At 40.8% G+C, this 27,335-nt stretch overlaps 1 protein-coding gene across 30 annotated transcripts in view; it reads right to left on the bottom strand.

Annotated features, from left to right (window-relative positions):
* NFASC (neurofascin) overlaps positions 1-27,335 on the bottom strand; it is a 2,999,343-nt gene that overhangs the window by 1,477,259 nt on the left and 1,494,749 nt on the right. For 29 of the 30 annotated variants that reach the window (XM_044076767.1, XM_044076768.1, XM_044076766.1 and 26 more), the window contains one exon: positions 5,062-5,074. The exons of the other annotated variant lie outside the window; for it this stretch is intronic. In XM_044076767.1, the coding sequence (XP_043932702.1) occupies positions 5,062-5,074 (13 nt within the window). The remainder of the gene's footprint in view (positions 1-5,061; positions 5,075-27,335) is intronic. 30 annotated transcript variants of the gene reach the window in all.

Raw genomic sequence — 27,335 nt, 5'->3', positions numbered from 1 at the left:
TAGGAAAAGTTGGCACTGAGGATTCCAGTTTTGAGACAGGCAAAAGGGGGACTATCGGTGCTGAGAAAGGGCTTGGAGCCGAGGGAATAGCTGGAGTGGAAGTCATTACCAGCTCCGAAGAAGTGGTCGGTACCGATCTCAGAACAGAGATGGTTGACGTCTGTGCCAAGGTAATAGCAGGCAATAAGGCTGGAGCTGAAATCACACTTGGAACCATAGCAGTTGGTGCTGAAGGCGGCGCCGACATGGAAATCATCGAAATATCTGCAGTGACCATTGGAGCTGAACTTGGAACTGAGGTGGTCGGAGCCAAGGAGATGATCTTGTGCTCTGTGGAAGACTTGTGGGCCTTATGCTTATGAGGCTTGCCCTTATCACCAGCCAGTGAAGAGGGGTCAGAATGAGGATTTCTTTGTCCTTTGATGGAGGGGTTGAGACCTCCAACACAGAAAGTGCCTCAGAAAGGGGTGAAGAAAGCAGGCCTTTCAAAATAAGTTTATTTTTTCTTTCATTCAGCATCCGCTGACTGAAACTGACACAAATCTGACAGGGAGGCTTCACAGACAAGTGAGAAACCCCCAGATAATATACACACTCATCATGCAGGTCACTACTGGGGAGTTTACCATTGCAGGAAGTGCAATGCTTAAACCCCGAAGTCCCTTTCTTTTCAGACATATCCAGTATATCGATTCAACGATCCAAAAAAGATAGAGAAAGGGAGGAGAAGAGAAAAATACCAACAATGGTATTAAGAATACCACGAGGGTAAAGAAGGGCATTTATCAACAATGGTAAGAGGAGGATACCCATGGGTAGAGCTGGTTAAAGATAACAAGATATAAAAGAATTTTAGGAGAAAAAAACTTACAAAATACAATAAATTTTGAAGAATACAACACTTAGCTGGAGAGCTCGGTGAAATGCTGCTATATGGCTGCATAGCAAATGAGATCTGAGTAACTGGGAGAAGGGCATTGTGGGTAGTAGCTTAGCTCGAGAGTTTTTGGTGTATGCGAGCATGGTATTAGGCCGACTCAGTTGTAAGGGCTCAGAACCAAACCCATCAGTGATGAATAGGAAGAAGATTAACAACTTCAGATTAATCTTTACCTACATCTGCAGTGACCAGTTGTGTGGCTAGGCTGGGGTGAAAAGGGCAGCAGTCCTGGCAGCAGAGTGTTAGGGGGTGCAATTGGCAGATAGATTGGTCTTCGGTGTATTACTGAAATTAAAAAGTCAGTATTACATTTGTGGTTAAAACTGAAGCGTTTTAGTACTCCACATGTAGCATAAACTATAGCAGCAGCTTGCTACAAATGCACTAAACTGAGTGTATAGTTTAATAGGAAAAAATGTCCTCCGCCCCTCCAGAAACTTAAGTCCCTGGAATTCAGAACTGAAACTTTTTAGCATTCTATGTGTGGAGTGTTGAAGCTGCTTGTTAAAAATATGGCAAGCAGTTGCTACAGTTTAAAAGAAGAGAAGAGTCTCACCCCGCCAAGCACTTTTGAAATGAAGTACTTTATTCTACCCGCTGCTTGCTGCAACTGTAGCAAACAGTTTCCAAAGCAGAGGCCCCCACCCCTTTATTATTATTATTTTTTTATCTTCAACTTAGAGTTTTGGGGCAGGTGGTACTGGGAACCAGAATAGCTAGGTACACCTCTAGCAGTGACAGAAAATAGACAATGAACATTAATCAGATTTGCCTCCCCATCTTCTAATGAAGGAGCAACCTTTTCAGCTGAAAGATTAAGTTGGAAGAGTTGGAAACATTTTTATCCTGGGAGAATGCATACATGTGTTATGTGTTTTTTGTTTCACTCAAGGCCTTTCAGATTACTCAGAACTTGTTAAAAAGAAACCAACAATGAAACCTTCAAATGGCAAAATAACACCCATTTGTTCAATAGTGATAAAACGTGAAGCTTGAAGTTTCAATACGTATGCTGCTGAGCTAAATATTCACTTCTATTAACAAATTACAATTTTATACAAAAACTATTAAAATAAAAAGGGGCTGAGGTGTAGTATTCTGCCTATTTAAGGGCTGAGATGGACAAAGAATAGTTGTTATGCACTCTAAAGAGTAAATCTTCCACCATAAAGTAAATTTGATTCTGAGTTACCTGTCATGTACAATTTACCTCAGCTACTCTGCAAAGCTGCACCAATCATAAGGCTCTAAGCTATAAAGGCAGAATTTTTCCTTTACAAACGTATTGAAGAATAAGGTTTTCAAAAATAATTTTAAGATATTTCAAGTTAATGTCCATTATACAATGTCTTTGCATTCAATTAAAATAAAACATTTTGTTTACATTACAGTCCAAAAAGAGGTAGTCACTCAGCACCAGAGGCAAAAAGCAAAAACAGGATAATCAGAAAGGGAGCAAGTGGGAGAAGAAACAGTTGGCTAAGAAATGTGAGAAGGTATGTATACATTTAAGAGTATATGTGTTTATATACATAGTGAGGAGATGGAAGTGAGGGATACCTTAAGACCAGGAGCATAAGAAGAGCAAATACTGATAGTGAATTTCAGAATGATGGTGATTATTAAGCTACTTTGGTCCTAAATCAGTGGTACAAAATTGCCAACAGTGTACTTCACTGACTGAACTGAACTGTAATGTTGCTGATGCCTTTGTAACTATATATTGTAAACTATTTTAATCTGTGTAACTCTGCCAATAAGCCTTGGTCAGGAATGAGAAAGTTCTTTGGATCAGCTTACTTTCCCAGTCAATGCATTACCCTCATCAGAAGAATGCAGCCACCTCTAATGCTATACTGCAGTGTATAGTTAATCCTGCATAAAACACAAAAAACATATTTCATTACCTACCTAAAAAAAGTCTACACACTTTTGAATTCTGCTGCATAAATTGTTGCATTAGCTATGAGCTTTTTAATTTCACATATGGAATGAGTACAGTCCAAACAGCCAGTTCATGCCTCTAGTTGTATTTTAATCTGTGTCCAGCACATAGTATACAATTCACTACCAGCTACACAACACACAGACTTATAAGGGGCAGAACAATGGTTATAAGTCTACTCCATGCTTAATTTCAGGATGTTGCTAAGTGACACATAGTTATCTGGATAGCAAGAAGAATAGTGTATCTTTATATGAACTATGTTATTAGGCCACTGTAGTCATTCTAACTAAAGTGACTTCATAATTTTTTTTCCAAATTTAACTACAGTTATCACCGATGACCCTTTCAAAACTACATTTTTATGTTAAAAAAAATCTCAACAAAAAACAAGCCACAAAGACTTCTTCAGAAGATGCAGCTTGATACTAATACTTGAAAAAGCCTGGGAGGGCCCGGGTGAAAGCGCTTGACTTTACATTTTGGAAGTGTTTGTACTTTTTACGCTGAGCTGGTGGAGCTGTTTTAATTAAAAACTTTTACTCAACACCTAGTTCGTGATTCCTGCATCCTGGTTGTTTCGGATTACCAGTGGGTGCCTTTTCAGCGTTTTGTTGTGTTTTGATACTAATACTCCAAAGTCATTCTTTTAACCACACACCCTCCAGATCTTTAAATACAGCTAGCAAGCAATATGTTTTACATATCTTCAGCCACTCATTTTGCAAGCTGAGGAGGATCACCAACAGTTTCCAACTCATCCACTATACAGTAAGCTCTCAATCAACCAGCAAAGAAATATCGAAGAAATATAGTACAATTATCATGTGTTGCACTTTCTGCCCCCCCCCCCCCCCGCAGAAACATACCTTACCTTTTTAGAGTTTTAGAGTTTTAAAAAGGAAGATAGGAATAGATCCCCTCTCTCCCCAACCTGAGAACAAGTCAAACCAAACAAATAGTATAGGGTACAGTATTAGTCAGATCTAATTTTAATATTAACTCTCAAACAACCAGAAAATAGTTATCCAGCATCTAGCAATCCCCATGGGTGCCAGTTAACTGAAAGTTTACTGTAATCCTCAAGTACGGAATGCTGTAAAGTACAACTTTTTCATCTCCCTTGCATTTATCTGGGATCTCCTCTCAGGTGCGTTATATCCAGTATTACTCCCATAGGACAGGGCACAGGGCAACCTCTCTTAACTACCCAAACCAGCTCAACGTATTCCATCCACCTTTAGGAGCCGCCATCCAGAGTGATAATACTGGCAGTCCAATAGGACTTTTGTTATACAGCATGAGCTCATCTACCCCTTGAGAAGATTAATTTCTGTTTCTACCACTTGTGTTTGTAATTTCATCCTTTTAGTCATTACATGAAGCTCATGACTATGTCAGGATGAGGACAGACAGAATGGCAAACAGAGTCATGGTGACTTTTTTATTTTATCGATTGCCATAGGCCAGTACAACTACATTATCTCTGACACCATAGCAATCCATTTTATCTCTCGATTCCTTTTACAATGTCTTCTAAAAAATTACTCCAGGATACTTAAACTCCTCTACTTGAGGCAGCTTTTCCCCACCAGCAGAAACCAATTTAGTATACTGGGGAGAAGCATTATATTTTATTTAAATGTACTGATCTTTCTTTTATTCACTGGTTCCTATAGTCAGACGTACAGGGTTTGATTTCTTCTACCTCCACTTTCCAAATGTGTGACTCTGAGCAAGTCTCTTAACCAGACAGTCCTCCCAGGTTGTCCCTGAAAATGGACACTTTGTCGAGTGGGTTTACCAGTTTAACTAAATACACACCCATTCTGGGCCTTGAACTCTTTCTGTAAGGAAGAAAACTGCATTTGTTTGAAATTGTGTTTGTAATATACTACACACATACACACACACACATACATATATATTTAGAGAGAGAGAGACTACAGACAAACTCATAATGGGTGAAGGAGTTAAGAGGGATGTTACACAACATGCAACATTGAATACTTTGAAATCTCAACTTTGTTATTGCAAACTGTTCAAAATCTTTTCAAGAGTAAAAGCAAATAGCTTCTTTGAATCCTGTTTACAAGATATACATTTCTCACAATACAGTATTTCTTATATTTAATAAGACATACAAAAATGTGCACAAACACAAAGTTAGACTTACAATATCGCTCAATGTTTGCTGTTAGTTCCAGGGGTCAGCAATGAAGGAAAAAAGATGGAAAGAGATCAATATCTAGGTAACTACAAGACACAGAACATTAACAAAAGTCAGACGTTTATGTTGTTTTTTTGACACTTTTGTTGTTACTTTTAGAATTTTTAAGTTAAATATGCAAAGTTTAGTGTTTATACTTACACTTCATCCAAAAAATGGTCAATAAACTAAATATAAATACATTTTACAACAAGCATGCTGTAAATGCTTTATTTCACTTCATCGTAGGTGACACATTACTGTATAGTATACAAGTACGTTCTATTCATATTGTAGTATGATATTTCCCCAAACACCTGCACAGCATATCTTGCACTGTCTTAGGTAATTCATGCTTGTGTAGATTTTTACAACCGGCAGTTAAATTATGGTTTCCAGGTGAAGAATCTAAACAGTTATATTTCAACATTGAACAACACAAACCACAAGCCTCTGAATAACAAGGGTGACAAAACTAATTTTGATTAAATGAGAACGCAGTGTCAGCCTGCACTCTGCCCATAAATCAAGGCTAGCTACCGAATAGCAACGTCAGCTCCACAGGCAGTTCTGTCCATGTTCTGGTCCCTCTGGTCAAACACAGTTTAATGCTGTTGAGCTTATTTTTCACTTGTATTTATTTTGCTATCACAAAAGCCACGGTGGTGCAGCGGTAGTGTTGTTGCCTCACAGCAAAAGGTTCTCTTGTTTGATTCTCGGCTGGAGTGCCTTCTGTGTGGAGTCTGCATGTCCTCCCCATGGTCGAGTGGCATTCGAAAGACATGTGTAGAATGGGCGTGCCTTCATTGAAGGTTGGGCATCGAGCTGGCACCTTGGCACCCGTAAAAAATATACTGCCAATCATTAGCGGACCAGAGTTCTGCTGTGGTGAAGCCAAAAGAAGAACAACTTTTATTTTGCTATCACATTAGCCATGTTTTCTTCAGATGAACATTCAGACTCAGTCACTGTAACACAGTGTGGTGGTTAGTGCTACAGCCTCTCAGCTTTATGGTTTTTTGTTTGATTCTGGCTTTAGAACACTGTCTTGGCAAAATCTGCAATGCTCCACCTCCTGACTTCCATGTTGATTTTTCTGTGTATTTCCATTTCCACTCACAACATCCCACAGAATTGCTACTATAAAAAAATTTGCTCAAGTCTGTCTTACGCCTTCACTGTAAAGCAGCCTTTAGCTCAGCATTAATATTCCAGGTAACAACAATGAATAACTAAAAAAGGTAAAACCTACTGCATACCAAGCTTATTAACATTAAGATTTAACCCATCAGGTATGTAACATATGCTGTGGAAAATGAATGCATAAATATATACATTTTCCATATATCTGCACTATACTCTTCTTGTCTGAACATCAGTGAGCTATATGAACCCAAAATTGAATGAATGCTACTTTTTCTTGAAATAAGATCTAGATGCCTGCAGAGGATACAACAGTCTAGGTTAAATGAGATCTCATCACCACACCCTTTTAAAGGACTTGAGTGTTCTACTCTTCAGTGGAATTTTGTGTTAGCAGAACAAAACACTTGTCTTATCAGGGTAATACAGCTGATAAAACAATTTTCTTGGCACTATTTATTACATTGTAATAGCTAACGTTCTGCAGTAAGGCACAGTATTCACTTTTATAGGGCTTCACATCATCTCACCTTGTCCATGCACTCAGTTGCTTGGCCCTCAAAAACAAGAGCTGCAGTGGAGCTGCCTAATATGGGGACTCCCCTCTATCAATGTGACAGGGATTTTTTAACTTTTCTTTCATTTATGTAACTGCTATTCAGATCACTCATATCATCTACAGTTCTTAAATTAATATGAAGCTTGCTTATCTCCAAAATGAATAATGGTCTAGTTTCATTATATGTGTAGCTTATAATGTTTCTTCTCAGCTGACACACTCCTCTACATTTTGCTGTGTGTGGAAGTTACAAGAGTACATGTAAAAGCTTCCTTCTTTGAAGTAAATGCTCTCCACATCATGAGAATGGAAACATTAATGTTATAAAAGGGCAGTGCTTGATTAAGAAAACTAACTTTCCTTTAATCCTTTGCAGCTGCTATCTGTGAAAGATTGAAGCACCAAGGGACTAAACTATCCACAGGTCACAAGCTCTAATCTTTTGTTTGCTTGACTCATAGACCTGGCAGATTTGTGATGGAGCTTATAAATATCATGCTGTGTGCTACACAATAATCCAAAAAAAACAAAAAAAAACAAATTCAGACTTGATAGGGCATTATCCCGTCTCTAGTTATACAACATAAGTGTACATAATGACTGTTCCTAACAATTGCTGAATTCATTTTTCATGCTCGATGGTCTGACATTTGCCTGCTCAGACACTGCAGTGCCACCTGATCTAAACCAAGGTTTTCCTCCCAGCCAAACTGACAGGCAGCTACTGTCACACATTTCAACTACAGACTTTTGTAAATAGTAACAGTTACTGCATCAATGTGTGAAACTCAAAAAAAAAACACAAAAATAATTTTCATCAATAATTCCTCTGCATCTTAAATTGACTTTTATATTAGGTAATCAAAGCTGCATAAAGCTTGCAGTAAGTGTATAATAAATCGCATTAATGAGACTGGCCTTTGGTCAACTGCTGCCCTAGGCAAAATGTCTCCACAGTGCCCCCCCCCCCACCAACACCACCCTGTGTCCCTATCCTGGTCTACCTACACCATCCAGATTACTGGAAAAGTGCCCCTGCAGAGCAATGCCCTAGGTGACCATCTAGTTGGCCTATGCCTAAGGCCAGCTATGAGCACTACTACATGGAAAAATAAGTGCAACTAAGAAAAACTACAGGCAGTACACCAACCCCAGTCCACTTGGTTCTGGACAGTTATAATCATATCAATTTCTTTGACACACAACTTCAGAATTTAACAAAGCATTGCACTGACTGAGCACATTCTGTTAATCCCTCCCTTTAAAAGAGAGAGACAAACAGAACAAAAATAGTCATGCTACCAGAACTGTACATACTAAAAATAACTTGACTGGCAACTTACATACTTAAACATGCTCCTTCCTGATACTAATGACAAAAAAGGGCTGGATTCACAGATAACTACATTAACAAAGTACATTGATAGCGCCATACAGGGAGAGTGCACAGCAGAGCTAAACAGATCTGAATTATGAATTAGGGATAAATGGCAGCTGCCAGAATGCTGCACTTCAAGGAGTAAGCTGGGGTAGAGAGGAAACATTGTAACAAAACAGATTAATGTAGCCAAGAATCTACAAAGAAGGGAATGCAGTGATCCTGTAGCACAGTGCACAAAACTTGCACAAAAGTTCAAAACTACACATGAAATGGTAAGGAGTTGTGTTGGACACCTTACTGGCTCATTAAAAAAGGGTAGAAAAGTGGAGTAAAGGAAAGCAAGATAAGAAGTACAGCAATGTCGAGAAACATAAAGTAGCAACACTAAGAAAAAGCAGGTTGGGGGTAGGGAACTTTTTTGGGAGGGGAAAAAATTATCTTCAATACAAGAGAGAGAAAGAAGGAGAATATAAGATAAATAGAGGCTGAAGGAATTCTGTGGGACACACATGCACATGCTTGTACACACAGAGGTAAATATGGGCACAAGAGGGGAGAACATCCAAAGACAAAAGGGTACACAAATGGTTGGGGAAAGGATACAGTGCAGTTAGCCTAATAGTTATTGACTGGACCATGGGGAGTGTGCTGGGAACCTATAGATGGTAATCCTGGGTCAGAGTGTCCTGTGGCATGAGTCACTCTTGCTACAGTGGCCCTGAATACACTGGCCAGCTACTCCAGTTGGCCTTCCACCTGCTAAAGGAGGGTTTGCTGTATGGTAACCCACTGAGTCATCACTCAGTCAACCACTGTTTCAACAGCAAGGCTACAGCACAACCAGTACGGGCAAGTAGGGCATGCTATTTGCCTTGGAAGGGGGTATGTCCCTTCCCAGATGAGGCACTCCCACCTTTCTCAATGGTCTCAGCCTCAGTCAGGCCAACAGCTGGCCTCACTGGATGAGGCTGCAACTCTAGCAGATCATGGCAACCTGCAGAAGGGAGACAAAATTGGGAAACATGACATTACTAATGAGAACTCAGAAGTGATAAGGCAGTTTTATTCCATTTATAAGCCAGGAAAGGACATAGGATGCGACCAACCATAGTCAACTTGGTTACGGACAGTTATAATCATATGAATTTCTTTGACACACAACTTCAGAATTTAACAAAACATTGCACTGACTGAGTACATTCTGTTAATCCCTTCCTTTAAAAGAGAGAGACAAATAAAAAAAAAAAAAAAAACAGTCATGCTACATGGGGTGAATTTTCTATTTCCCATCCACTCATCAAGATTTCTCTTGAAGAGGGCCAATGAGGTGCTCTGTTTGACATGTATGGGAAGTCTATTCCATAGCATGGGCAGTCTCTGGGTTATGAACCTGTCCCTCCAGCATGTTCTCTTTATTATGGTAATGAGGTTGAGGTCTCTGGAGTATGTGGTGTAGAGGGATTGGGATTTCTTTAGATGTAGCATTTCTAACAGAGCTGGGTCAGACATGGCTTTGTAAGTCAAGCAGAGATCGCCTCTAAGTAGGCGATATGAAACAGATAATAGTTGGAGTTTTTGAGTCTGTCCATATAGGACAAGTGTTTAAGGCCTAGGACCATCTTTGTGAGGTACTTTTGCAACCTCTCCAGTTGTTGCAAGTGTCTAGTGAGGTACATGCCAAATGGGGCATTGTACTTGATGATTGGCCTAATGAGGGAAGAGTAGAGGGAGACAATTACCTCTTTCTTCCTGGATGCAAAACCCTGAGTAATGAGTTGTGCCCCACAGAAGGACTTTCTTACCACAGTGGCAGTGTGGTGGTCAAACGAGAGGTTGCTCTCAACCTGTGTTCCCAGTTCTCTTATAACGCCTTCTGTGTTCAGTGAACTACCATCGATGTGGTAAATCATGGGAACTGAGTTTTTCCCAAAGGGGATAACGACACATTTTTTGGCATTGAGCTTAAGGCCATGATTCTGACACCAATCATTGGTCTCAGTGTGGCCTTTCCGCAGGATGTCAACATCACTTGGGGAGTTAATAATAGCATCCAACTTGCAATCATCTGTGAACTTTGTCAGCCAGAGTCCCTGCGTGTTGGCCTGGACTTCAAAGAAGTAGATATCAAATAGAAGAGGACCCAGGACCACCCCTATGGGACTCCACTCATGACTGGTCGGCAGTCTGACTTGGAGTCAGCTACTTTCACACTGTGGGTTCTATTTGTGAGCCAGTTTGCAACCCACCTAGTGATATAGGGATTGATGCCTAGCTTCGTGAGTTTTTCTATGATTTCTGAGTGGGGAATGGTAGAAAAGGCCTTGGCCAGATCAAGGTAGCCTGTATGAATCACCTTGCCTTCATCCACATCTCGGGTGACTGACTCAGAGAAGTTGACCAGGTTGAGCAGTCATAATCTACCCTTGACAAAACCAAACTGTATGGGATCCAGAGTTTGGAGATTCCCTATATCCTTGTTTATTAGGTCCATGATGATGCATTCCATAGCTCTGCATAAGAGATACATCAGGTTAATGGGGCCATAGTTCCCAGGGTCTGTAGTCATTCCTCCTTTGTGGAGAGGGATGACTGCAGCAGTGTGCCATTCGGTAGGGACAAAGCCTAATGTGAGGCTGTGATTGAACAGGGCACACAGGTGTGGTGCCAGTTCACTCTGTAGTTCATGTAGAACACAGCCAGGGATATTGCCAGGTCCCACAGAAGCTGTATTCTGGGCCTTGGAGAGTGCTGTTTTAACCTGTGCAGCAGTAATACTGGGGGTCTGGCAATCTACTGGTATTGTGATTGGTCCTTTACAGGTGTAAAGTTGGAACTGAATCTGTTGACCAATATATTGGCAATATCTGTTGGCTCGGTACAGGAGGTACCATTGTGCAGTAGCTCAGAACAAATCTGGGTATTGCCTTGGAATTTCTTTACATAACTACAGAAGGCCTTGTGATTGTCTTTACTATCTGCTGCAATTCTGTTTTCATAGCTAGCTTTAGAGGATTTGATGAGGGATCTCAACTTTTTGTTGAGGCTGATAAGGAAGTTTTTCCAGTCTTGGGCTTCACCTTATTCCAAATCAGTTTCTTCCTTCTGTTGTAGAGTTTGTTTATAGCAGGGGACCCCCAGATTGGCTTCCTTTTTTTGGAGGAGAGCTTCTTGGTTCTATTGGGTATGGTGAGATCCATGCATTTGTGTACGTGTTCATACAGTGCATTGATGTATGATTCGGCGGTCATGCAACTATTCTCCATTTACATGGGTGCTGTGAAGTTAGCCACCTCTGTTTTTAGGAGCCCAAAGTTAGCTTTGAAGAAGTTTTTCATGGGAGTTACCTTTGCAGGGGTGGAGTGGAGTAGGAGGGATGTGGATTTCCAAGGTGATTAGTTTGTGGTCGAATCTAACCAGGGAGAAGTTGACTATTGGTGTAGAGCAACGGTCACCCATAATGACCAGGTCAAGGATGTTGCTAGCTCTAGTGGGGGTAAGAACGAGCTGGTCCAGGGCATTGGAATTAAAGAATTCCAGGAAATGCTGGGCAAGTGTATTGGTACATGAATAGTTTTCCCAGTTAATGGAGGGTAGTTGAAGTCACCCAGTATGAGAGTGTTAGGTTGGACCCTAATATTCTCCAGGGTGTTTAGGAAAGTGGAGTGTGAGTCTTGGGACATGGGTGGGGACCTATAGCAGGCTATGACCTGAATCGCTGTTTTACCCAATGTTAGCTGCACCCGAAGTATCTCTGATGCATTATATTGGGCTACCAGTCTGAAGGTGTGCACATCTTTTATGAATATGGAAACACCAGCGCCTTTGGAGCTTCGGTCCAAGTTCTGGGCCCAAAAGGTGTGGAATGAGTTATAGCCTGGTAGTGCAGGGGTGCTTTCTGCTGCTTTGAACCAGGCATCTTTTACAGCACAAATGTCGATGTTCTCCATTTTAAGGAGTGCTTCAATCGAGTCCATTTTAAGATTTAGACTTCTAGCACTGAGCAGCATGACCCTCAGATTGCATTTGTTTGTAGCTGTTACGGTGGTAATTTGGTCTTTGGAACACAGCCTAAAAAAGGCACTATAGGGGTGGCAAGAGCCTAGGCCAGTATCCGGAAGCCCAGGGGAGACAGATGCAGATCATCTCTGGCAAAGCATCGAGGTCTGTCAATCATGTCATCCCAGGCAGACAGATACTGGATCCCCTTGGAATGACACCAGAAACTTAGCCAATTGTTGAAATCAATCATTTTCTGCTTGTACTGTGGTATCATTCTGGGTGATGGTAGGATGCTGCTCAGGGTTAGGGTCATACCCACCTGGGCTACATAATTCAAGAGCTCCTCCATGTCTCTTTTCATGTAGTCCAGGGCGGTATGCCTCAGGTCATTCACACCCACATGTACAATGACAGAGTCATATTTGTACCTGTTGTTGAGGGACCTGAGTGCATGTGTTATGTAGCCAATCCTGGCACCTGACAGGCAGCTGACTGCTACTTTCTCCCTATTCTGCCATTAGCCTGCATGAATTAATGCAGACAAACGTTAATACAAAGCAAGTTCATCTGCAGTGAGGAAGTATCAATAAAAGGAAGAGCTAGTGCTTCAGCGTGGGACATGAGCACTTTTCACAATTTTTTTAAATTATTGTCCAATAAATCCAAAAGCTCATCCTTGCTATCATGAATGTTGAACAGTGTGGACATTGAGTGCTACACAGTATGCTAGGGATACAACTGAAATCAGAGGTTCCACAACACTGGGTAGTAGCAAAGCCAGGGTCCTTCTTTTTCCTGCCGCATTGCTGATCACTGTATCCATCCTCATCACTTCCTGCCTTTTAAACAATTTCTGCTCTTTAGCATTGCTATGTATGTTCATCTGTGCAGGAGTCATAATGGTGCAAATAAACTAATTCACTTGCCAGTGATACATGCATGCATATAACCACAAGCCTGATAAGGTTTAATTAAAACTATAAGGTAAACATCTCATGGCTCCCAACGATCCGTGTTTGCTGTAAATTGTTCTGTAAGTGTTAAATGGATATAAAGTCCCAGCGCTTAAGGAAGATAATAAAAATGCCCTAGCAGGTTGCAAGTGTGCTCAATTAAAACAGTTTTCTATTAAATCTCCTGACTAAGTCTCCAGTGCAAGGTCATTGGAACCTTTTGCAGCTCCCAGACCCAGATGCAAATAACAGCATTTCATCTTGCTACCACTCTCAGGTGCAGAAGTTTCCTATAAAACTAGTTAAGGCTGCTTAAAGAGATGCTACACTTGATTACAAAGTCATCTTAATCACACAGACAACCAACCAACAACACCAATTACCTGTATGATTATACTTCTATTACATTTTATCTGACACCAAGCAATGCTTTAAGCAAACATGGATGCACAGTTAGCTCCAAATTACGTAACCAAAAAAGAAGCTATTTATTTATTTTTATTTTATTCTATTTTTAAAGAGATAAAACTTACTTTCAAGGTGTAATGCAAAAAAAAAAAAAATGATTCTACTGTCCAATACAGAACAGCAGACAACAAAAGAGATACAAGCAGCAAAAACTGCTACAAGTGTTATTATGACATGCTTAGGTAACATCCTAATAAACACAGCATGATAACAGACTATTCATTTACTCAAACTCATAACATAAATCTGGACAGTCTTTCTGTGAAACTCTGGACCTATGTCTAGTTGCAGTCGCCCTTTCTTTTTTTTTTTTTTTTTTTTTTTGAAATTCTTTTACCTGGAGGAGGAAGTCGAGCTGGAGATAAATTTTCTCATCCTCAACCACTTGTGCTGTAACCTGTCCTTTCTTCCTGATTGCTGGGCTAGCTGGATCTGGGTCCAGCAGATTCCTGGAGGTGTGGGAGACAGAGTGCAAGACACTGACTGGGCGGACCAATCCAGTCATCTGGAGTGGACTAGTCTCTGGGATGGCTGCTACACTTACACTCACACTGCACTGCAAAGAAAGTTAAGAAATTCCAACACTGAGTGTTCAACGAATCACTGTACGAATGTACATAGAGGAGGTAAATACTCACTGCAGACACAGCCCTCAGATGAATTCTGACTGGGTGCAGTCTGCCTCAAGAAGCTGATGTCATCATGCACATTCCATTCCTGATGACGTCAGCACCAATAACTTCGGGAGAAAAAATTAGAAAAAAAAAAAAAAAACGGGATATTATCGGGAATTGTAGGAACCACTCAGGAATTTGTGGCACCCCATTATTTTACCCTCAAATCTGGTAAATACAGAGGAATTTGGTATGGTTGACAAGTATACCTAAGCAGACACAGCTATACTAACACACCTTTGTGCATTGAAGAATAATGAAATGTTGCCCACTACGCACCATGTCACAGCACTGTGCTCTGTTCCACAAAGCAACACAGTGCTACCATATTCAGCTGCATCTACAGAACACAAAACACAGAAAATCACAGACTAAGGCTAACCTAAGATATACTTTAAGATAAAGATCCAAAAATCAGGACAACACCAGGTAAGCACAGTAAACATGTTTATTAAAGGCAGTATTGTAGTTGGCTGACTTGGTAAATATCATACCACTGAAAACCTCATTGCCTAACCTTGCATTTCACATCCAGAGACCTTCATAATCAGTCAGTGTAGCTTGTTGCACTGGTGTTCACAGTGCCTATTGGCATGGGGGACATCAGATGTTCTGTGAAGCAGGTCTGTCAGGTTATACTAGACATCCTCCTTACTAAAAAGGCATGTATATTCCAACAACCCTTCCCTTAACTCTCTACACAGGAGCACAGTTTTGGTCATCTTTGCACACCAGCAGTTGCTCTCTTTGAGATACTAGTACTGGCAGCCATATCCATGAACATACAAAAAAACAAGATATCAACAAGATTTATGTAACACAAAGAACTCTGACATGCAGGACACCCTAGAACCTTGTTGTTGTACAATGCATACATACACAGCTTGCAGACATACATGACGTGCTAGTGATGTGCAGCAGAATATATCTACACCTCATGTTATGAAACAGTGAATTGCAGACAATATAAAGCTGTCTCTCCAGCTGGTCCTATTTATATCTCAGGCAAGGTTCATATCTTTAAAATGGGTAATTATGTTGCTGTTTGTTTTGTGAATACGTAGGAGGTCCATCAGGGTGTGGTCTGACAATGCCTTGCACGCCAGGCATAGATCTCCCCTCAGTAGACAGCAGGGTGGTCTGTGTAGGACATGTTACTTATGCCCTGTATTCATTTAGTGAGAAACCTCTGTGGGCATTCCAGTTGTTGTATGTGCTTGGTTAGGTACATACCAAAGGGGGCATTGTACTCAATGATAGGTCTGAAGAATGCTGAATATAGTAGAACAATGACCTCCTTGGACCTAGATGCCATACCTTTGGTTATAAGTTGCACAACATAGAATTATTTCCTGACTAATTTAGACACATGATGGTCAAAGACTAGATTACTACCTGTATGTGTGTGTGTGAACATGTCCCTGACTACTGGGTGAACTCTGAGGAGTGTGTTGTCAGTATAACAGTTACCAGGAACGGATGACTTACTAAAGGATATGATTATGCATTTCCTGTCATTTAAATTTATTCCATGGTTCTGACACAAGTTGCCATTGTTAGCCCATCCTGAAGAACATTTGTGTCAGTGAGGGATTCTATGACTGATCCTAATTTGCAATCATCTAGAGATTTATTCAGCTGGAGGCCCTTGACATTGGCCTTGACTTCAGATAAATAAATGCCAAAAAGGAGAGGTTTCAGGACTGATTCCTGAGGGACTCTGCTTGTGACTGGCCTCTTTGTAGAGGTGGACTCCCCAATTCTAACTTCCTGGGTCCTGTCTATGAACCTGATGGCTATCTACTGGGTGACATAAGGGTTTATACCTAACCTCTTGAGTTTATCAACAATGGTCAAGTGGGGTACTGTGTCAAATGCCTTGGTCAGGTCAAGCCATGTAGTGTGAACTGTTTTGCCCTCATCCATTGCTTTGGTAACCTTTTCAAAGAATTCCACCAGGTTGAGTAGATATGACCTGCCCTTGATGAAACCAAATTGGGTTGGGTCCAGTGTCTGAAGGTTTCCTACATAGCCGGTCTTAGGCATAGGCCAACTAGGCGGCAGCCTAGGGTGCCACTGTAGCAGGGGCACTTTTCCAGTATTTATATGGTGTAGGTAGTCCAGGATGGGGGCACCAGGTGGTGTGGTAGGGGGCACCGTGGAGCCCTTTTGCCTAGGGTACCAGTTGACCTAAGGCCGCAACTGGTTTCCTATGTCATTATTGATTATTTCCATGATAATTCTTTCTATGGCTTTGCATATGAGGCTATTGAGATTTACGGAGCTGTAGTTTCCAAGGTCTGTAGATGGCCCATGTTTGTGTAGAGGGAGGACTGTTACTATTCTCCATTTGTGAGGTACAAAGCCTGTTTGGAGGCTACAGTTAAACAGCAATTCCAAAAGGCCTGATAGGTCATGTTTCAGGCTATTTAGAGGGCATCCTGCGATATTTTCTGGGCATATTGAGGTTCTTACCTTACAGAGAGAGCATTAAGGACCTGCTCCCTAGCGATAGTAGGAGGAGTTATATTTGATGATATTTGCTGTGGGATGTTTAAGAGGAAAGAGGTGTAAAGTTAGAGCTGAATTTGTCTGCTAGGTCTGCTATATCTTCTTGCCATTAACAATTCGCTCCACCCACAATTGTGTATTGCCTGTGATGTTGCAGATATAGCCTTTATCTTGCTGGGTGATATGCCTCCTAGTTTGACGAGAGTGTTTTTATTCTGCCAGGTGATACACCTCCTAATTTTTGTCATGATTTTCTTCCTTCTAATATGCAGTCCACTGATGTTGTACTTCTACCAGAGTAGCTTGTTTTTTGAGCTAGTTCTTTACTTCTACTTGGTGGGTACAGCTGCCTCTGTGCAGTTATTAACATGCTTGTACAGGGTGTCTTTGAACAGTTCCATGTAAGCAGCAGTGTTCTCAGGGTTTATGGGGCCTTGAAACTTTGCTAGGTTATCACCTAATAAAAGGAAGTTAGCCTTAGAGTTGTTCCTGAACATTCCAGGGTTAGCTGGTTTAGCTAGGTTTCTGGGTTTTATTTTATTTCAAAGGGGACCATTTTGTGGTCTGACCTTACCATAGAAGATTTCATAGATTCATAGATTAGTGCTAGGCTTATGGCCCCTGTGGGCCATTCTGAGCCTAGCCAATTACCCCATGTGAGAATTGAACCCTGCACATTGTGTCTGTAAGGTGAACACCTTAACCATTATGCCAGCCCCCTCCCTTTACACTAGAGGGTGTGCAGCTGTCTCCCATATTAGTGATGACCAGATCCAGTATATTTGCACCCATGGTCAGTGAAGTAATAATCTGGTCCAAGGAGTTTGTGTTTACAAAATCCAGGAATCTCTGTGCCTGCATATTTAGTGTCGCATATGATTCCAATTAATAGTGGGGTAACTAAAATTGCCATGAATATGGTATTGGGTTGGATGGTGAGAGGAAGGAAGTGCTATGGGATTTTTGGTATGTTGTTAAGAGAATGGGGAAAGTTCAAGAATACATTTGTACTGCAAGCTAGAACTTGCCTTCCCTATCAAGGATTGATATTGGTGTATAGGCAAAGAGAAAAGACTAGGGGGAGCCTAAGTAAAAGTCCAGTACTGGGAAGAGGTTTTAGTAGAATCTAGACAGAAGCTGCCATTAAAAAAGGGATAATTAGTAGGACATATAAAATACTGCATAATAAGTATAGGAATCAATCGGAGGAGGATAGAAAAGCTTGGGAAGTGAGATTGGATAGCACTTCACAAAGAAACAATGGAAATATATATATAACAACGTCTAGAAGACTTAGGATTTTTGCTTGGAAGTGTTTGTATATGTATTTTTGTACCACAAGCAGACTCCTAAAGAATTTTTTCTCATGTAATCTACAAATGTCAGAGGTGTGATGGGGAAGACAGAGGTAATTGGAAACATATTTTTTGGAGTGTAATGAGCTGGCAGACTTTAAAACTCCCTGTAGATTACTCTTTCAGAAATACTGGTTGAGCAAATTGGTGTAACTAAGGAAATTATTTTTTGAGCCTTGATATAGAATCAGAATTGCCTAGACAAAGAAAGGCCTTGCTGAATTTAATTCTGGTTGCTGTGAAAAAAAAACAATTACTAGAAAATGGAAATCAATGTCTAAACCAGCCATACTAGAAGACGTGAATATAGTAACAAACATAAAAGAACTGGAAGTCTAATCTTGAGAAAGTGTAGGAGCAAATTACATATAAGAATTGGTAATTGTGGCAACAATACATACAGAGTAATTTTTGGAGAAGGAATGAGGTTTAAGGGCAAGCAGGAATTGAATGAGCTACTTAATGTTCAAATGATAGTGACTGTGAAGAAGATTATACATGTTGTACAACTGTTTTAACTAAAAATATGTCAACATCTCTTGTTTTCATTTACATAAATGTATGATTGCCTACGTCATAAGTTATTATTAAATATATATGCTCCTTGATAAAACTCTGCATGGTCTATCAAAAGGTGTTTCAATTCCATTGAACTTCCCCCTAGCATGAATCAAATTGTTATATTCTCCGACAGTAATGCTTTGTAAAAAAACAGGTTATAGCAGTTCAGCAGACACCTCTTCACCATCAGTGGTTATAAAGTAGGTATTCTAAGAACTAAGCCAACACAGGAATGCCTCTGCAATGATACAACCTTACATTTGCTCTTTGACTTTATAGGTCTGTGCTGCTTCATTACCCGATGGCTGTGTATCAAGACCCGCTTTCCATGCCTTCACTTACACAAAAGTTATGTAATCATCATAACAATGCATCTGTGTTGTCCATTTGCATTTTTCCTCAACTGATGGGTCCCAAATCCATCCACCTTTATTAGATTCACAGATCCAACTCTTGAGCTTCTCCCTCACCCATAATGCCCCACTCATTTAATATACCTCAGATCAAGTTTGCTGACCCCAGTAATTAAAAGATATACACTCACCATCACTAGGCATCTGTGTTGTCAATTTTGATTCTTCCTCAACAAATGGGTTATGGATCTAATCTTCAGATCAGACTCAGCCACATACTTCAGACTTTGGATACAACTCTTGAGCTCCTCTATCTACCAATAATGACCTAGTCCATCTCAAGCATCTCATATCAAGTTTGCTGCCGTAAAATCTACATTATGTAGTTAAAGAAAAGGATAGATAATAGAATAGGGCTCAAACCTGTAACTATAAGTTCCAAAAAAAAAACATCAAGTCAATCCAGAAGATTATAGGAAGGGGGATGGAGGGGAGGGTCAAGGAAGAATGAAAATGGACAACGCAGATGCCTAGCTATGGTGAGTAACTTTTAAATCTGATGATGTCCTTTTCATTCTTCCTCAATAAACTGGACAGAGTCTCCATCTATGTGAATCTTGGGTGGCCCTTATGGACGGATATTCCAGAGAACTGCTGAATCAAAAGCAGCTCTACTTCTGGAGATTAGGTCCAGTTTGTAATTAGTAAGAAAGGTATAAGCACTGGATCATGTGGCTGCTACACAAATATCATCAATAGAAGTTTCCTGACCAAAAAGCAGATGAAGTGGCCATGGATTTAGTTGAATGGGCTTTAGGCAGTCTTGGAAGAGAAATGCTATGTTGGGAACAGATCTGGGAAATGCAACTAGTTATCCATTTAGCCAATGTAATTTTAGATACTGGATAATCCAGTCAATTTGTTGAAAAGGAAACAAACAGCTGGTCTGCTTTTCTGATTTGTTTAGCTCTGTGTAAATAAAAACATAATTGTTTGTGTACATCCAGAAGATGTAGCATGTATTCTCCTATGTTTGAAAAATTTGGAAATAAAACGAGTAAATGAATGGATTGGTTAATGTTAGATTCAGAAGCCATTTTAGGTAAAAAAAGAAGGGTTAGTTCATAAAGTAACACTGTCTTTATGGAAAATAATGTACAGAGTCTTTGATGAAAGAGCCTGGAGTTTGGAAATCCTTTTAGCTGAATTGATAACCACTAAAATGTCTGTTTTCCAAAATATATACTTTAAATCATTTTTGCTGAAGGTTCAAAGGGTTTTTGAGTCAGACCTTGTAATACCACTGTCAATTCCCAGGGAAGTGAAGGATCCTTTACTTGGGGGTCTAAGAAGGAAAGTACCCTTCAAGAAAGTCTTACATAACTTAGAACCAGCCAAAAAAAATTGTTATCCCCTGTATGAAAATTTGATATGACTGCCAACTGTAGTTTAATTGTAGAAAAACAAACACCTTCTTTGAGAAGAGCAGCCAGGAAATCAAGAACAGCAGAGACAGGGGCAGTAAAAGGGTCAATGCTGTTTCTTAAGGCCTAAAAAGAAAGTTTTTTCCGTTTGCTCTTGTAAACCTTTTTGGTGGAGTCTTTTTTTGTGAGGAAAATAAAATGTCCTGTACTGGGGAAGAAAGCCTGGGCTGTCTGGCTATTACTGGAATTATAGAAACCATGTGGTTAGTTTGAGGGTTGGGATATTGGGATGATTCATTCCTGAGGAGTGTGAGAGAAGATTTGGAGTTGGGTCCAGTATTTAGGGAGGATAACAAAGATGAGACCAAAGGAAAGGGGTACCAAACCTAGCGAGACCTGGTGAGCTCTTCAACTAAATTGCTTTCTTTAGAAACTTTGGGATCAGAGAAAGTGGGGGAATGAGCACAGAGGAGACCATATGGCCAAATGTAGACTACAGCATCTCTCAGTGACTCCCCCATAGGGGAGATCAGGGCAAACTACCTGCTGCATTTGTTGTTGTGGGGGCATGCAAATAGGTCACAGCAAGCATGGCCTCAATGATGGAAAATGTTCTCCTTCACTGACTGATTGAGAGACCATTCATGAGGCATCAGAATGGACCTGCTCAGTCTGTCCGCTAGCATGCTGGATTTCCCTGGAAAGTGCACTGCTACTAGAAAGTGGTTGGAGGAGATCACCCATTGCCATACTCTCATAGCCTCTTGGCAGACAGGGTAAGACCTGGTTCCCCCTTGTTTGTTGATGTACCAAACTACAGACATATTATCAGTTTGAATCGCAACAGTCCCCAGGGGAAGAGCATATTGAAATGCCTGCAATGCTAAAAGGATTGCTGTCATCTCCAGAATGTTTGATATGTGAATTGGTCTCTTGGGAGAACTACCTGCCTTGGACTGTCTTTCCTAAGTAATGCCACCCCACCCCAATTGGGAGGCATCCGTGGTCATTGTGGCCAATAGGGGAGGAAAAATAAAGGGTCTGCCTAGGTATATATCATCTGACTGAATTCACGAGTGAATATGGTGTCTGCGTATTTGTGAAAGCTTAACTGGAAATGATAGGGGTCATTGAATAATAGACCATTGAATAGACAGAGTCCATTGAAGAACATGCATAAAATAACATGCTAAAGAAAGTAGAACTATTGCTGCTGCCACAGACCCAAAAGCTTGGAGAATTAGTCGGACTGGAGGTGGCGGATGAGCCAGAATTTGATGAACTTGAGATCTATGTATGTCTATGCAATGAGTAGGAAAAGAGGCAATCTGCATTATTGTGTTCAGATGTGCACCAATAAACTCCAGGCTCTGTACTGGTGTCAGGTTTGATTTGGTTTAATTGACTGAGATACCTAGTGTGAGACAAATCTGGAGCAGATAATCCCCGGACTGTTGTAGGAGATGCATGGTAGGGGCGGTGAGGAGCATGTCATCTAGATATGGAAACATTCGGAATCCTTTTAAGTCTCAAGTGAGCCACCACTGACATACATTTGTTGAACATCCTGGGGTCAAAAGGGCAGGTCTCTGAGTTGGTAATGACTCTTTCCCAGCCAGAAGCATAGATATCTTCTGGAGCACATCTTGAATATCTATCAAGCACATCTGATCATCTTTTTACAACAGGGGCAAAATGGAGTGAACTGTGACCATCTAGATCTTTGACTGATTCATATACTGGTTTAATTTGCTGACATCCACAATGGGACTCAAGTCACCTGTCTTTTTTGGCACAATAATCAATTCTGAATAAATTCTGGATCCTATCTGGTCTGGAGGGGCTTCTTGAGAAAGTTCATTGAGGGGTAGAAAACTTGATTCCTACTGCAGACAGGGTCTTCCCTTCTTGTTCACTGCAGTTACGCATTTCTTTATCTGAAGGATCAAACAAGGATGTCTCAGCAAAGTGAGCATTGATGAAAGACAACTTGAAAGGCTCCACAAAGATGCATACCACATCCAGGCATGTCTCCTTATGCCAATGCCTGAACCGGTGCCTCTGAGGCACCTTCTGCTGCATGAGAGAGCAAACTTATGGACGCACTGGAAAATGACATAGGAATAACCAGCTGAGATGATCTTTTGAAATCCTTTACAGATATGGACTCAGATAGAGAGATATTGACAGTTCTTTGGTCAAATCTCTCTGTAGCCTTGTAAACTGTGCAAGATAGTTCAGGGACCTCACAGGAAACATTGCTGAAGCAAAAGCATGCTTTCCAAATCTATCTAGTGCCCTAGACTCTCTATTGGGTGGGTGGACTCCTTTTTAGTGGATGTTGCCACAACCATTGCATCTACAGGGACTCCTTTGCTGCAGGGAGGTCTATCCTTTGGTGAGGTTAAGAAATTGTCTAGATGATGTGGGATTGATTCAGCAGAATCCAGCTCCTGTCATGACCAGCAAGAGTCCAGATTGATAAGCTCATCAGCCAGGGGGAGGGGCACCCAAGACATAGATGGGTCAGGACCAAAAGCCTTCAGAAATACTGATTCCTTTGGAGAATGCTTGCTGGAAGACCAACCACCCTTTTTTTAAGGATATCTAATATTTCTCAAAAGGAGACGTCATCAAGTGATGATCTGGGGGCCCCTTCTTCTTCCTCGAAGTCAGTATCCTCAGTGAGAGATCTCAGCAGGGAATCTATATGCCTCCTTTTGCACATTCTTTTCTGATGGACCTCCTGAAGGGATGGTCAGGGGAGGTGTCAGAACATTGGCGAAGTTCTTCAGTGGGAACCAAGTGGAAGCTAGATGGAACTGGCTGTCACTGTGGAATAGGTTTGATGGGCTCAGAGCCTGAAACTGTGGAGGGAAGAAGGATAAGATTCAACGTAGGATGAAAGACTGGTTCTCTCAAATGAGAAAAAGCCCTTTCCATAACCTCAAAAGCAGATAGACTCAGAGAAGCTGTGACCACCTGCACCTGAGCTGAATGTCCCAATATGGGCAGGTCACAACTCTGACTGTATCTGTGCCTGGAGGAGGGAACCAGAATCTAGCTGTCCAGCACCAAGGTTCCAAGAGGCAGGGATGAATCAGACATCGTTAAAGTAGACCCTGACCCATGGATCCAATGCCGATGCTTTGGCTCCAAGACCCATCCCGATCTGAATGCAAAGGAACAGAACTGGTCAAGGATACTATCAAAGTCGAAGAAATAATTCTCTTTGGATCCAACTCTGGGACTATCGCAGCCACTGAAAACCTAGGACTCTGAAGCCAAATGTTGGATTGGAGAAGGAGAAAAAAGTGTGTGAGTAGTGGCAGGAAGACTCACGGATCCAATAGGAGATGGAATCAAAATAACTTCCATCTGAATCTGAGCTCTGAGGAACTTACCCATCATCCTATCCACATCTGCTTCGAAAAGAATCCTGGAGGACCTAATGGATGAAGTAGTTGACTGAGGTCTGGAGTGCTTTTTGGGTATCTGCATGAAAGGGGAATGGGGAAGAATGGGTCCAAGAGAAGCTCAGGTGAATAAATACAATGTACTAGGCTTAGGATCCATAATCTGATCCAGAGTGTGCATTTTCGGATGAGATGAATTTCAAAACTTTAAAAGGCAGCTCTGAAGAAGTCATGGGAGATGTGAATGCTTCCTATGCTCCCATGGAGCTTTTGAGATCTTACTTGGAGTTTAAGCCCCTGAAGTTGAGGAAGATGAGTTAGGAAGTAAACCCTTAAGAATAAGTTTACTCTGCCTGTCAGCTAAGGCTCTCAAGTTGAACGCTGTACAGATTCAGCAGTTTGTATTTAAATGAGCTGCTCCTAAACAATAGACGCATTCCTTGTAGGCATCTGAATTAGGGATTTTCTGGCCAAAGAAGTGTATTTTTGAAGGCTTTCAGCTATGAAAGTATGAAAGTAAAGAGAAAAAGGGCAGAAAAAATTAAGTGCAGGATTTTTTAAAGAAAATTACCACCAATGGTAACAAAGAGGGTAGGAGTGATAGAAAAAAGGGAAGAAAAGATGAAATACCAGTAATGATAATTTTAAGAAATCACTATATAAATAGTAGAAAGACTCCTGAAGCAGAAAAAATTAAGACTATGAGAGAGTATTATAATACAAGGAAGAAACAAAAATAGGTAAGTGAAGTTAAACTTTTCTACTTACAACATCTAGAAAAACCGTAAATAATGCTGTGAAAGAAGGACCCTATGTCTGACTGCAATGGTGGCACAAAAGATCTGGGGGATGGACTATGGCATTATGGGTAGAGTGAGAGGGTCTACTTTAGAATGACAAAGACCCAAAATGTCGATCGCTCACATGAGCGAATAATCAGGAAGTCGATGTTGTTTTTTTGGGATCGCAGTACAGTGACGATTGGAATATTTGCCCTTTCCTCACTGAAGTGCAATCTCGGAGTAGGAATATATATTTAGCAGGGAGGGGAGCATTTCAAGTTCCTGATTATTCGCTCATGTGAGCGTTCGATATTTTGATTTTTCATTGTTCTGACATAGACCCGAGTGAGAAGCCCGAGAGTTGTATCCAAAGTCTGAAGTATGTAGTCAAGTCAGATCTGAGGATTGGATCTGTAACCCATTTGTTGAGCAGGAATGAAAAGGACAACATCAGATTAACGGTTTGTGCTATACAGAACCAACTGAAAAGAACCAGCAGAGACAAGACAGGAGATGAAGCAAGGAATGATAGCTTCCCAAGAAAAATCCCTTAGGTGTCCTCCAGGAGGGAAGGGGGTTAGGAGGGTGGGAAGTTGAGAAAGAATGAACATGGACAATACAAATGCATCGATATGATGAGTATATGACTTTTGTATCTGATTATGTCATTTTCATTCATTCCTTAACTAACAGAACAGAGTCCGCAGCTAGATGAACTTAGGTGGACCTCATGGAAAGGCATTTTGCAGTAGTGTGGAGCAAAAACTAGCTCTCTTCCTAAAAATCAAATCCAATTTGTAATGTACAAGAAATGTATGAGCACTGAACCAAGTGGCAGCTGCAAAAATGTCATCTATCAAAGCTCTTGACCAAAAAGCTGAGGACATTGCCATAGACCTCACTGAATGTGCTCTTAGTGGCTTAGGCTAAGACAAACCTCTCTGTTTATAGACAAAGGATATGCAGTCAGTCAAACATTTGGATAAAGTTACTTTGGAAACTGCTATGCCCAATTCATTATGAAAAACGGATACAAACAATTGGTCAGATTTTCTGAAATCTTTGTTTCAATGAAGATAAAAATGAAGTTGTCTGTGTACATCCAAAAGATGCAGGATATATTCTCCTTTACTGGAAAACTTTGGGAAGAAAACTGGGAGGTTAATGACCTGATTAATATTAGATTTAGAAGCCACCTTAGGAAAAAAAAATATGTTAGTGAGTAAATACACTCTATCTTTATGAAAGATTGTGTATGGCATTTTGGAAGAAAGGGCCTGGAGTTCAGATACTCATTTAGCTGAAGCAATGGCAACTAGAAAAAGGTCTTCCAGGACAAAAATTTTAGGTCTGATTTGGCAGAAGGTTTAAATGGACTTTGAGCCAGACTTTGAAATAAGATAGTTAAGTTCCATGGAGAAGGGTCCTTGACTGGGAGCCTAAGTAAAAAGTGCCATTCAGAAAGGTTTTATACAACTTAGAAGAAGCCAAAGAAGTGTGATTTTCACTGGAATGAAAATTGAAAATAGTGGCCAGCTGAACTTTGGTAGTAGAGAAACCAGCCCCCTCTTTGAAGAGGGATGCTAAGAAATCTAGGACTGCAAAAACTGGAGCAGAAAAGGGATCCAAATCTCTCTGAAGGGCCCAAATAGAAAACCTCTTCCATTTACTTCAGTAAACCTTCCTAGTAGAAGCCTTTTGAGAGGACAAGAGAATATGCTGAAGCAGGGACAAAAACCTGGGCTATCTAGCCATCATTAGAACTGGAGAAACCATGCAGTTAAGTTGAGGCCTGTTATGTCCAGATGAGTCATCCTTGTAGAGTGAGACAGGAGATCTGGACTGGGGCCAGTATCAAGGGGGGATACAGAAGATGAGGACACAGGAAGGGAAAACAAATTTGACAAGGACAAAAAGGTGCAAAGAGGATAACTCTGGTCTTCAGCTGGTAAGCTTTCTGTAGAAACTTGGAGAGTAGAGGTAATGGGGGATAAGTATAGAAGAGACCGAAGGGCCATTTGTGAAGTAGAGCATCTCTCAGTGACTCTCACAGTGGGGGGATCGGGGCAAAAAACCTGCTTCACTTATTGTTCAGGGGGGAAGCAAAGAGATCGCAACATGACTGTCCCCAATGATGGAAAATTCTCTTTTCCAATTTGAAACTGAGAGACCACTCATGAAGCATCAGAATGGACTTGCTAGTTGGTCTGCAAGCACATTGTTTTTCTCCAGTATATGTGTTGCAATGACAAAACGGCTGGAAGAGATCACTCATTGTCTCTCGACAAAAAGGATAAGACCTTGTTTCCCCATGTTTGTTGATGTACCAGATGACAGACATATTCTCCAATTGGACTACATTCATCCCAGAGGGGAGAGCATCTTGAAAGGCCTGCAATGCTAACAAGATGGCTCTCATTTCCAAGACACTGATATGTGCATTGGCCGCTTGAGCACACAATGTACTTTCAAAGTCAAAGTCATGTCAAAGTAAATTTTATTGTCATACAAATCATGCGTATCACTGCACGAAATTTCAATACCCAGTCTTGTACCATTAGAATGACAGTTTACAGAAGGAAGATAGATTAAATTAATAAAAACTTAAATAGTAACAATAAAAAATCAAAATAAGATACTAAAAATAAATAAAGTAAAAAAT

The sequence above is a fragment of the Protopterus annectens genome, chromosome 7.part0 (genome assembly GCF_019279795.1).
Source record: "Protopterus annectens isolate FY-2018-M chromosome 7.part0, PAN1.0, whole genome shotgun sequence".
Taxonomy (NCBI): domain Eukaryota; kingdom Metazoa; phylum Chordata; order Ceratodontiformes; family Protopteridae; genus Protopterus; species Protopterus annectens.
Note: the sequence above shows the minus strand (reverse complement) of the source record. Positions and strands in the feature narration are given on the sequence as shown.